Source organism: Trichosurus vulpecula, chromosome 2 (assembly GCF_011100635.1).
Source record: "Trichosurus vulpecula isolate mTriVul1 chromosome 2, mTriVul1.pri, whole genome shotgun sequence".
Classification (NCBI taxonomy): domain Eukaryota; kingdom Metazoa; phylum Chordata; class Mammalia; order Diprotodontia; family Phalangeridae; genus Trichosurus; species Trichosurus vulpecula.
The window spans coordinates 146,453,245-146,466,313 of record NC_050574.1 but is presented as its reverse complement, the minus strand read 5'-3'; the positions used below and the strand labels follow the sequence as shown (position 1 = coordinate 146,466,313).

The 13,069-nt window shown below is 37.6% G+C and overlaps 1 protein-coding gene across 8 annotated transcripts in view; it reads left to right on the top strand.

Annotated features, from left to right (window-relative positions):
* The window catches only part of YAP1 (Yes1 associated transcriptional regulator), a 146,242-nt gene extending 133,781 nt beyond the window's left edge, over window positions 1–12,461 (top strand). For all 8 annotated transcript variants that reach the window (XM_036744960.1, XM_036744956.1, XM_036744958.1 and 5 more), the window contains 3 exons: window positions 2,373–2,503; window positions 6,939–7,051; window positions 8,433–12,461. In XM_036744960.1, the coding sequence (XP_036600855.1) occupies window positions 2,373–2,503; window positions 6,939–7,051; window positions 8,433–8,671 (483 nt within the window). In that variant the 3' untranslated portion in view covers window positions 8,672–12,461. The remainder of the gene's footprint in view (window positions 1–2,372; window positions 2,504–6,938; window positions 7,052–8,432) is intronic.
* Window positions 12,462–13,069: the final 608 nt, after the last annotated feature.

Sequence of the window (13,069 nt, the reverse complement as noted above, 5' to 3'; positions counted from 1 at the left end):
ACACAACCTTAGGACCTACCTCAGTGATGCATCTGGGACCTCTTCTTGCCTCTCCCTGAACAGGAATGCTCCGTGGAGACAGTCCAGAGTGTCCACATACTTCTTTGTCTGTCTCCCAATGTTGACTTGCCCTCTGAAAATGACTCACTATGTTGTTTTCTGAGATTTCCCAATCAGGATTAGATCTAGTGCATTTTCTAGATCTGTTGGAGGAATTGTGGGAGAGAAAGGGGGAGTTTACTGTACTTCCTACTACTCTGCTGTCTTGGCTCACAAGTCATATAACTTCTAAGAACCTCATGGAGATAATGCTACCTGTTTACCTTATAGGCGTATCTCAATGGTTGAGATCAAATGATATGATGTGAGGAAACCTCAAAGTGCTATCAAGATGTCAGGTTACATCTTCAGTGCAAATCCTCAACCTCTGCAGAATTTCAGAGCTGGGGTGACCTTGAAGATTAGATTATTCAAACCAATCTCTCATTTTACAGAAGAGAACATGGAGTACAAAATCCACTTCACATCATATAATGCTATATCATATTCACTTGTTTTTAACATATGATGTATTTTAAGGAGAAACATGATAGTTTTTCATTAAACTTTTTAAGTGTATGTTTCAGATTTCCAAAACTATAGGGGAATGTTTTAGCAATATAATTGCCTTTGCTACAATGGAAATATGGTGACCATGCTAGCCAGTTAAAAACAGCATCCTACTTTGAGATAAAATCTTTTTGCTTGAAGAATTGGGGTGTTTTTTTAAGACGTCCTTAACACTTAGATCAAAGTAGTAAGTGATAATGAATGGATAGTTTTTGCACAGTCTCTAAACATGTTGTGTCAAATGAAACTATATAACACATTAAGTTTCTCAACTTGTGGAGAAATTTGGGTGCAGTGTTTTGTTTTCTCTTTTGAAAACCATGAGGTATCTCCCTATCCTGTGGAAGACAAACATAAGCATAGAGTCATCCTGCCCAGAATTGGCAGGAACGTTGAAGATTACCTAGTCTAACCTCCTCCTTTTATAGATGAGAAAATCAGAGGCTAAATTCCTTGTCACATGCTTGGTGATGGCAGTCATACTGAGATTAGAACCCTGGTCTCCTGATTACCACTGCAGGATTTTTTCTAACTCTGCCATGCTGGTCCTCCAAATGCCAAAAGGAGAATTTCATATCAAATTCAGGAAGGACAGAATAAAGCAGTTGTTGATTAGAGTTGTTGGTTCAATGCTCACTGTTAAAAGGGGGAAGTATGCTTCATGATTTCGCTGTAAGGAAATATGAAAACGTTTAAAAGCTTTTAAGAACCAGCAGATGACTGGGAAGTAAAATGAATAGTTAATTTTTAAATAATTTTTTATGTTGAAATGGCAGGTAGACAGCTCAATGGATAGAGTGCTGGCCTGGAGTCAGGAAGACCTAAGTTCAAACTCAACCTCAGATGCTTAGTAGCTAGCTGTGTGACTCTTAAGTCATTTAACACCTGTTTGCCTCAGTTTCCTCATCTGTAAAATGAAGATAATAACATCACATACCTAGGAAGGTTATTATGGGGATCAAACAAGAAAATATTTCTGAAATGCTTACTCAGTACCTGACACATAGGAGCTATATAAATGTTAGTTGTCATTATTATTGTTGTTTTTGGTGCTTAAAGATTTAATAAGACTTTCAATGAATTGCCAAGAATCAGATCGCTAATATGTATGTGGCAGATGTCCAATGTGAGCCCAAGTCTTGCTGGCTCCAGGGCCAGCTCTCTTTCTATGACACAACACTGTCTTCTAGCCCATTTAAGAATTTCGTCTGCTTAGGTAACAAGAATCGTGTGTGTGTGTGTGTGTGTGTGTGTGTGTGTGTGTGTGTGTGTTTTAAGTGTGTAAGCTACATGGTAAGGTATCAGAAATAAGAAATGATTCTGATAAGATTTTATTTATTTCACTTCAACAAATAAATATTAATTGATTCAATTAAAAAGGTGTGTCATACATTATAATAGGTTCTGGGGATGCAGAAGTTAAAATAAAATAGTCTCTGCTCTTAAGCTTGCATCCTTCTAGAATAAATATGCAAAAATGAAAAATAGCGCAGTCCATGTCCTCAAGAATACAGTCTAACCATTTATTTCATGTAAATTAAAGCTTATTAACTTGGTTTAGAGAAATTGGTTCTTCTGACTTGGAGTGGTCTCTGCTTTCAATTATAAAATATGCCTCATCTTTATATACACATTTATCCTTATACATTGATTCTAATGGGGCAGGGGTTGGGGTGGGGTAGGGTGAGGGAGTGGCATTTTTAATCTTTTTTACAAATGTATTTGTTGATCAATGGACTGGTATTTTGTTCTTGCTTCTGTAGGAAATAGCTCTCAGGAGCCAATTACCAACAATGGAACAAGATGGTGGAACTCAGAATCCGGTATCCTCTCCTGGAATGAATCAGGAACTGAGAACAATGACTACAAACAGTTCTGATCCCTTTCTCAACAGGTTTGTAGGAGTCGTCACTGGCAAAAATTAGGGAAAACTCACGGTTTTAGGATCATCCTACTGAATACTTGTAATAGTCTATTTTGAACATCTGTGTGTGCCAAAAGCCACAGCTGTAAATGAATCTCTCCATAAATGGCAAGTCCACTAGAATTTGAGGATTAAAAGCTGTCTCCTGTGAGAGGAAGTAAACTGTTCAGACTTGTAGAGTGGATTCTTATTCAGAGTCAGAACATGTTTGCCTCTGCCTAATCTGTTGACTAACAGTTATTTAAAATTACAGAATCATGAAAGGACATGCGAATGCCTTTCTAAGCGATCCAATGAGCTGCATCCAAAACATAGGTAGGGCTGGATTTTGAGGTTCATTTGCTGGTATTTTTTATAGAGATGTTCAGCCTTTCAGCTTTCATTGCATTAGCTCTAGACATGATCATATCCTTTCAGGATTGTAGTTCAAGGAGAGAAAATGAAGGAATCTGCTTTTTTCAAAATGCATTAAGACTAATGGCAGGACTTGGAAATCCCTTAGCTTAAGGATATTTTTTTTGCTTAGTTACTACAAATCTAATGTTTCGGACAGATTACATAAGTGCTGGTACATAGTACTCTTTTAGAATTAGACTGCAAGCTGAAACAGGTCATGTTCTTTGCCTAGAAGGGCATTTTAAATCAAGATTTGACTAGCATCGATTCACCCTTCTAGGTTTAAAAACATCTGTGTAGTTTCAAATAGCTATTTGGTCTTAAGGAAATATTTCTGGCACTTGATCATATAATCTGGTCTTTATGGTCTTGATTTTCTTATAAATAGATTTAACCAGAGGGTTTAAAAAAAATGTTTAGAGACTTATTTTGCTTTCCTAAGGATAATATAGAATTCTGTCAGCTCTTAACTTAGCACTAAATTCACTTCATCTAAAAGACATAAATTGCCTGAAAATCATTCAAGGAATTTTCAGTGCAACAACATTATCTATCTTTGCCATTCTTATTAGTGAATTTAGTCAAATTATCAGTTACCTGTGCCATTTATCATAGATGTAAAATGTGTGTGGTACTGCGTAAATGATACTTTTGTTTAGGCTTAATTGTTTTATTTTTTTATATCCTCCTCCCCTCAGATTTAACAAGGGAAAGTCAAACCCATCACTTCCAATATAACATCTTGCCTAGTACCAAAGAAGTCTACATGCTTGCCAGTTTTTTTAGTGTGTTGACTGTAAGAAAATATTCCCAATTTGAACCTTAGGTTTATTGGGTTGAGAAAACTTTAACCAAATAGAAGATGATAGTTGTATAATGAAAAAGCTTCATTTCTATTCCAAGGAAAATGGCAAATTCCCAGTGTGCTTTTATGGATTTTCCAATTCTTTTGAAAATTATCTTGGGATATCAGTCTTGGTGTAAGAAAGTTAAGCCCTAGAATAGAGTATAGTCAATTATCAGAACAGAGCAACAAGTTAATTACTATAAAAAGGAGTTTATTTCTAGAACCAATTCAACTAATTTATGTGTTATCTACCAATATTTAAGTTTCCATGTTCTCCATATTATAAGAGATAGAAGGAAATTAATTATTATGGCACTATAAAAATAATTTATTCATCTGATCCTTTGCTTAAATGAGTATCTCTTAACACCAAATAGGAATATTATAAGAAATAACCTTATCTTTAGGATATCCTCACCTTAACAGTTTATAGTCCAGAAGTGATAAAGTCATGGATTTGGATCATTATGGCCAGAAGGATCCTCAGAGAAAAGCGTTATGGTATATAGTGGGAAAGAGCAGGGCATTAGAGTGAGGAGAGCTATAGATTTTAATACCAGTTCTGACACTAATTGTGTATATATATGAAATAAAGAAGTAGACTACCTGAAGTGGACTGGCCCAAGCTCTGAGTGAGGGAAAGGGCCAGAGAGAGAGGAGAGGTGGGGACTCAGTGATAACTTACTAATCATCTTGAGTGGGAAGTAGCAAAGTGGTAAGAGATTGGTTTAGACAATTCTCTGAGCTCTATGTTAGATGGTGCCATAAATCTCTAGCTAGCTTGAATACTATCTGAGGAGATGGTTGAGGGACAGTGTAAACTTTAAGGAGGGCGTAGGACCTATTTGAGAGGGAGAAGCTGGTGATGTTTGAGTGCATTGCAGAATGGGATATTTGAATGCACAGAGGAGGGAAAGTACATGATGGGGTAAGGGGAATCGCTTATGATCCAATTTGACTCAAATGTACGAAGACTGTGTGAAGGGAAGTCATGTTAAATAAGGTGGTACAGGTCTCTGTCTATTGGAGTGAGGTTAGAAGGCATGATATGACAAGCTAAGGAATTTGTATTTTTTATGTAGGCAGTAGGGAGATTTAAGGTTTTCTGAGCTTGAGAGTGCTGTGCTCAGAGCTGTGCATTAGGAAGAGTATTTTTGGCAGCTGTTTGACGGATGCATTCGAGAGGGACAAGACTGACTGCAGAGAGAGCAGCTGGAAGCTATTGCATTAGGTGAAAGGTGATAAGGACCACAATCTGGTGGTGTGAGTGGAGAGCACAAAGAAAAATGGATATTGTAAAAGTAAAATTGACAGTGGGCTGGATGTGGACAGTGAGAGGGGTGAAGAAGTGTGAAGAGCCAAAGGTGACTTCAGGGTTTGAAACCTTGATACCTGGCAACGGGAAGTCATCAGAACAAATTAAAAACTTCAAGATAAAGAATAATTTTTTTAAAGTAGCATTCAATTCATTGCACCAACAAAAAATAGAAAACTAGGGGGAATGGAAAAATTTTATGGAGATGACAGCAAGTTCAAAGAACTTATTTCTAATTCTGAACTATAAGCATAAGAATTCTAGGTATGTCTTCACAATCCTTGGAATAAGCTTTTTTCAAAAGCATATATATTGACAAAACATTAGGCTAGACAATCTTTAGACACTTGCCCAAACTGCTTCACTTTATGGATAGCTAAGCTTAAGGTTTCATTTTATTTTACTGAATCTGTTTGAGAATGTGAATGTCACTGAAATCTGGCAAGGAAAAAACTTCTGTAAAATGTAAATCTATAATTGTTTGTAAGAGGAGAGTCTCCATTCAGAGACCAGGGGACAAAATAGCATTTAATAAATGAGGATAGTTTAATGAATGGCTGTACAAAATATTCTAGACTTGTGCTTTTCATCTGAGTAGTGCTTCAGGTCAGATTCTTGAGAGAAACATTGGGGGGGGGGGGGGAGAGAGAGAGAGTGTGTGTGTGTGTGTGTGTGTGCACGTGCGCACTCGTGCATGTTTGCTCTTCTAAGTTGAATGGCTGCTCATCCATCCAGTTGTGAGAAAGGTAGGGGTTCCAAATTCCTCTTCAGAGACGGTTAAAAGCAATATCCATTATCATTGGTCCATAGACTTTTTCTACAGCACAATTTAAGATCGACAATTAAACTGCTTCAGACACAGCTTCTACAGGCAGCCAAATGGTCTTAGTTGCTGCTTGTTTACTTAATAGCACTGTTTATAGAAGTAGTGATCTTCTCTGTTTGCTTACTGTACCTTTGTATACTTTTTCAAAGCTTTTAAATTTAGCCTAAAGAAAAACCTCTTTCTTTGCCTATACTTTTACTTAAAGGAATATTCACTGAGGGATTTTTCCAACCTATATTTTGAAGCTTCTCTGTTCTGCTTAAAACCAAAAGATGTAATAACTCCAGCAAAAGAGATTAAGCTGTACAACATCTTATCGTTTTTCCTTAAGGTAGGGCGAGTGACTTATTTGTTTTAGCCTCCTCAAAGAAGGAATGGTGGCTCTTTACTTAGGGTTGATTTTGTCTTTGGCTTGAACTCTGCACAAGAGATCTTGAGTACTTGGCTTAAGTCTGGTGCAGGCCTGTAGCACCTGCCACCTACACCCCAATGTTTGGGACTTCTTGTCTGTGCTACTGTGTCTCCTCTTCCCCCAGGGGGAATCAGGACTCTCTCTCTGATGGCAGCCGGCTGCAACTAGGCCTCTCAGATTATCTTTGCCTGCAGAAATTGTGCTTAGTGAAGGCCTGGTCAGGTGACTGGGAAACTTATTTGAATGATCTGTGTGCAAAGACTGGTTGGTATGGCATATATGAATGTAAAAAATTAATAACTCTTTTTCTACTGCCCCTGGACCCAGAACTTGGCCAGGGGGATCAGGATTGGGGGTGGAGGGGAAGGGATGAGTGTGGACATTTTGGTTTTCATTTTGTTGGCAGCTTCAATTAGGATCCTTTGTCTATTTCACTTCACCGCCCATTGGTTATGTCTGGAGTCTGAAGGACACATATTTCCAAAGTTGCTAAGCAGAGTTTTTCTCTAATCCTCTTTCAGAATGATGTTGAATGCTCAATAGGCTTGTTTCTGTTTTAAAGCCCATCTCAGATATCCTCCATTAACTTTCCACCCTTCTTATTTACAGTGGCACCTATCATTCCCGAGATGAGAGTACAGACAGTGGGCTGAGCATGAGCAGCTATAGTGTACCCAGAACCCCAGATGACTTCCTGAACAGTGTTGATGAAATGGATACAGGTTGGTTTTCTGGTTATATGCTAATGCTGCCTTTGAAAAAAAAATGTGTGTAGTCTCGTTTCTACTCGGTCTTATAACTGTACTAGGCACCAGGTATACAAAAACTAAAAAGATGTTATCCCTGCCTCTGGGAAGCACATGAAAGGGAAATTTCTAGTGCTCAGAAAAGTAAATTCAAAATAAATACATGGTAATTTTGGGGGAAGGGCGCTAATAACTAGGAAAATGAGGGTAGAATTCTCATAGGACGTGGGACTTGAACTGATCCTTGAAAAAATAAAGAATTGTCAATAGATATCAGCTATAATTAATTGTACAAGGCCTTTCTTCTCACCTTCTTTGATAATAGGTCAGAATATTGGGTATTGGGGATCTGCTAAAATAGATTGGAGTAGCTAAGACCTGGGGATTTCAGCTTCTTAGAAGAGTTAACAATTGCAGAAGTATTTAAGCAAAAAAGAAGTAAAAAAAAAAAGCACCTGCTTCCCAGCAGGAAAGAAAAAAAAAAAGATCCTCTTTGACGTATCTTGTCTTTCTTGAGGTGGATTATTGGATCATTCCTTTTTTAGTTTTTGTATACCTGGTGCCTAGTACAGTGCCTGGAACATACCTTTTTGTGGCTTATCTGGTGGCCCTGTCACTAACTTTTTATTAGCCTCTTTGACAGAAGGCAAACACCAATGAAGAGAAAAATCCAAATTCAAGCTAGTCAATTCTGCCAATTGAATATTTGGTGGATGATGCTGTCTCTAAAGTTTGCTTAGTCCTGACTCCAGGACTTTTCTCGTGTTGGTCTTCTGCTTGTGGAATGACCTTCCCTCTTGTCTCTGCTGATTCAAACAGTGTTTGGAGTTCCAGCCTTTTCTGCATAGCTTCCTTAGGAACTCTAGCCTATATGTTTCTTTCTTCCCTTTCCTGTTTTTTAGCACTTGCTTTCCCTATCACTGATTGTGACACTTAACCATATTGGTTTCTTGGATTATTACTTCTGTGCACATACATGGACGGCCTTTCTCTCCTGCTACAGTGTCAGGTTTTAGAGGACTTGTTTTTTTTTCTATTTCCTATTCTCCCTCCCCACCCCCTTACTTCTACTGGTGTCTAGCAAATGTTAGGTACTCAATAAATATTTGTTGGTTGAATGAATGCCTATAAAATCTAAAATGAACTCCAGGGATCACTCATAGAATTTGGCTTTGATTAATGATTTCCATTGGGAAAGAGAGTGTATTTCAGTGGTCTGTTAACAAATTTAGAACACCAGACTGAAAGGTAAATTCAGAGCTGCTTTCTGCACGTTTGTTTGATAAGCATATAGCCTTGATGTAATTACCTTTTCGATACAAGTTGACTTCCTCTTTGGTTTTTTTGTCCCGACTAGGTGATAGTATCAGCCAAAGCAACATACCCTCACAGCAGAACCGTTTCCCAGACTACCTTGAAGCCATTCCAGGGACAAACGTGGACCTTGGGACACTGGAAGGAGATGGAATGAACATAGAAGGGGAAGAACTGATGCCAAGTCTTCAAGAAGCTTTGAGTTCTGACATCCTTAATGACATGGAATCTGTTCTGGCTGCCACCAAGCTAGATAAAGAGAGCTTTCTTACATGGTTATAGAAGCCTCAGGGAGACTGAATTCTACATCTGTGAAGGATCTAAAGAAATGAGACGTTTGCATCTTAATTTTCCAAATAAGCCAGTGTGGCAGACTTTTGGCTTACTTAGAGCTGAACCAACAACCAGCAAGATTCTTTCATCCCAATATTTTGCTCTTCCTTGTCCGTTGCTGCTGTTATATATTGCTGACCTCTTTTACAGTTGGCTCTGAAGAATCCACAACTTTTGTTTTGATCTTTTATTTCTATTGCTGTTGCAACTACTGTTCATTTTGGGGGTTGGGGGAAATGAGCCCGTCTGGCTGATGAATACCATTCCTTTTGCCCAATTATGTGTTCACCTATCATTTTAGCTAAGTGCTCTGACTTGTGAGTTAAATGCTACGTGTCACAGCTTGTAGTTTATTCAAGTAGTTGTCTCTTCAGCTGCCTGTGGCAAGTGGGAAAACATGACTTACTGGTCTGACAAGCCAAAAACGATGTATCTGATCAAAAGAACTCAACGCTGACATGGAGGAGGGTACAGCTCAAGCTGAGAGTGAGCATTGTGTTGGATATTCAGTATTTTCCTCTGTTAGCTCTGTCATAAGTCACATAGCGCCCAGGATTTTACGTTAAGGTATTAAAAGGCATGGGACGATTTCTGTAGAAACACATGAATTATTGCCACATATTCTAGCCTAATTTTTGTCTGTCAGAAATGAGACAATTTATCATATTAGTGAACATAGTAGCTATAGTTTGGGAGGGTTATTGTAGTTTTCTTTATGGTGAAATCTACATTTCCTGGTTTCATAGTCTTATTTAAATCTTGATTGTCTGCCCTTTTTTATACATATATATTATATATACTTACAATATGTTTATGTTAGACTGATAGATGAATATATAGTTTTATATGTTTTCCTTTTAACTTTTCAATTTATTTTTTAAAAGGTAGTTTTGAATGTATCCATTTAGAATACATGACCAGTGGCTTATTTTTCATGCCTATAACTAAAATGCGTAGTTTAAATCTGTTTGGGGGCAGTCCAAAGGTATGTAGCAGGGGGAGGAGAATGTTCCAGACAGAGGTCCTGCGTTAGCACCCTGCACTCTGTGAGCACGAAACAAATATGATCTTATCAATTTGAGAGGAACGAACAAAAAGAATGCTTTTCCCCTTGCTTTAAGCTAGTGAAAATCAGTAAGGAAAATAACATTCACAACAGAAGAAGGCTTTATTAAAAGCTTTCCCTTACTCTTGTCTTTGAAGACAATGCAAGAAAGAAAGCCTCATGCAATTCAACAAATATTTGTTTGCCGAACCACCTACAACATACAGAGAGCTGAGCTCTGGGGGAGTCTTAAGGTTCACAATGCTTACCAGACTGTCCTAACAAAATGCAAGAACCTCTGTGCTGGAAATTTGCCCTAGATAGAATGTAGAAGACTATAAGGCTATGTGTTAACTGGCAAAGGGATCAGGTAATGAATTCAGTACATTTTGATAGATGAATTGAGGACAGCGATAGAGAGATGATATCTTTATTTTTAACAGGAAGAGATGTTAGGCTACATTATCTGCGAGAGTAATGACATTTCCAAAGAGTATCTTTTTTAGTGAACAAAATGAGCAGTGAATCAACTCTTCAGTATAAGCTATGAAGTAATTTCTTGTTTATCATTTATAGAGATACTAACTAGCACCTCTATAATTAAGGGTCTGTCAGTGTTTCCATGATAAGCCCTTATTTTCAAGGGTTTTATAACTTAGCCATTAAGGAAAAAAAAATCCTGGCCAAAGCTTGGTTTGAAAAGTCTTGGCTCAAAGGATAGGTATTTTTTTTTCTAATTATGCCTTCTGAGTAGTTTGGCCCTTGGACTTAGAGGAGTGCAAAAGTGAAAGCCAGAAGTTTAATGTTAGACAATGTCAGTGCTCCAAACACTCAATCACTGTGTTGTATAGAATGATTTCCAGGTTGATGGTTCATAGTAGTTGACTTTAGGAATTTTTATTAAGCAAAAAAAGCAGTGGAGAAATTGAGTATGGGGAAAATGCACTGTGTAAGTGTGCTAATCTTTTAGAACAATAGAATACTGTTTAGAATGCACAATATAGTATGTAGATGGTACAGCATGTTTTTTTTAATGTGCAGAAGATCAAAGCTACTCTGAAGGAGAACTAAAATTCTGTTCTGCCAATGTCACAAATTAATGTTTCCTCTTCGGTAGTAGCACATAAACTTGGGGGTCTTGTAATGTTAATGGGACCTTGATAGAGATTTTAGGGTTGTTGTTTTTTTCCTTCCCTTCCATTAAACACTACTCTGTCTTGCCACTTGGTCAGTTAATATTATTCCAAAATTTAAAGTCATTTAAGTAATTTGATATAAAATCACAAAACAGGAATATCTAGATCTTATAATTTCCCTTCTACTGTAGCTTGCCAATTTATACCTTAATGTTGTGTAGCTTCTCGGCACACATCACTGTATACTGATGTCAGATGTCCAGTGTGCTAGAGGCTTCTTTCTAGTCACATCCATGATGTTACCTTTAATATTTTATTTTTCCTATATAGTTTTTAAAAACTGCTTAAAACTTCTTATTGGTAGATTGGGGATAGCATTGATAGGGGTTCTGACCTTAACTGGGTATTCTTGAATTGTTTTTAACACTAGACCAATTTTGTAATCCTTAGGCTCATCAACCTTTTAACACTCATGTTCTTTTCAAACAGGCAGAAAAATTCTTCCAAGCTGTTTGTCCGCTTGATGGTCCAAATTACTTTGGTTTTTCTGATCATCAAAAGAAAATGTTGATGAAGTAGATTTTTAAAAATAAAAGCATAAATACGTTTTTAAAGAACATTTGATTGATTAAAGCAATGATATTTTAATCAGAATTGAGTGGTCTTAAATACATGTTCAGCACTAAATGTTTGCATTGTGTACGGAACTCTGGCAGGCAGACTGGGGAATATCGGTAAATTATATGAGAAAACAAATCATACCAATCAGTGTTGGAGCTTAAGCAATGCAAAAGGGGGAGACAGTTTCAATATGATTAACAGTTACATAGCTTTTGCACATCTTGGAACTGAGTACTCAGATGAATTTCACTTTGTAAGCATGTTTTTATAAGACTAGTGGGTGTGCCTATCTAAGCAAAACTTTTCTGTATCTTGAAAAAGTACTCTCCACATTTTAAATGTTTTATATTAGAGAATTAAATGAACACTTGTCAAATATATATATATAGTACAAATGTTACATTTTTGTTTTAGATGTAAGAGCATGCCAGTATGTTAGGTACCTATTATACTGTTACATTATTTTCCCTTATGTAATACTTTTCCATTTGTTTATTGTGGTATAAATATATACTTTATGCTTAAACTCACCTTCGTTGTTTTTAACAGTTAGTAGTATTTAAAGCCGTTTTGGTTCTTAGCCATAGATAGCATTTGAATTTTTAAGTCCAGTTATGGTGTTTTGTTTTGTTGTTTTTTAAGCTTCTGTACTCAACCCTTAGCCACCTGTGCAGTCGTGGACGCTGTCACTTGTAACACACAGAAGCATCGCTGTTCATGTTCCCTGAGGACTTGCTATGCATGACAACACAGCACCAAGAAAGCTGGGAAGAATATCATTATACCTTCTGTGACAGCCTGCAGTTTTATTTCCCCAATCTGTCCCCTTGGTGCCTTGGAATTTTCACACTTACGTTAGTGAATACCTCATTTTGGCAGATTCTAGGCTTCCAATGTCTGTCGTAGGTTTGTTAATAAAGACATTCCAGAACTTAAATGGCAGGTCCGGAGCTTTGAATTGAAAGCTAACTTGGTGGATGGCCTTGCTGTTGACTCGCTACAGTGTGTGTGTACATCTGTACATCCGCGTGTGTTTTATTTTGAATTCACAAATAGGTGAGCAATCTGTGATGTCAGTATGAGATAATTCTTGTGTGGAAACTCCCTCCATCAATGCAAAGGGTGACTGGCCTTTGACTTCGTAGACGGATCCTAACATGCTCCCTGATGTATATAGAGGTTAAGTGATTTGCCCGGGATTATAGAGCAAGAACATGTCAGAGGCCCATAGGAACCTAGGTCGTCCTGGCCAAGCCCAACACTCCTGCTTGCCACTGAAGTTTTGGACACTTAGTATGTTTTTGTTGTTGGTTAGTCATTTCAGTTGTCTTTGACTCCTCATGACCCCATTTGGGATTTTCTTGGCAAAGTTACTGGATTGGTTTGCCATTTCCTTCTCCAGTTCACTTTACGAAAGAAGAAACTGAGGCAAACATGGTTAAATGACTTTCCCAGGATCACAGCGCTAGTAAGTGTCTGAGGCTGGATTTGAGCTCAGGAAGTTGGGAATCTTTCTGACCCCAGGCCCAGTACTCTTCTCTTAGC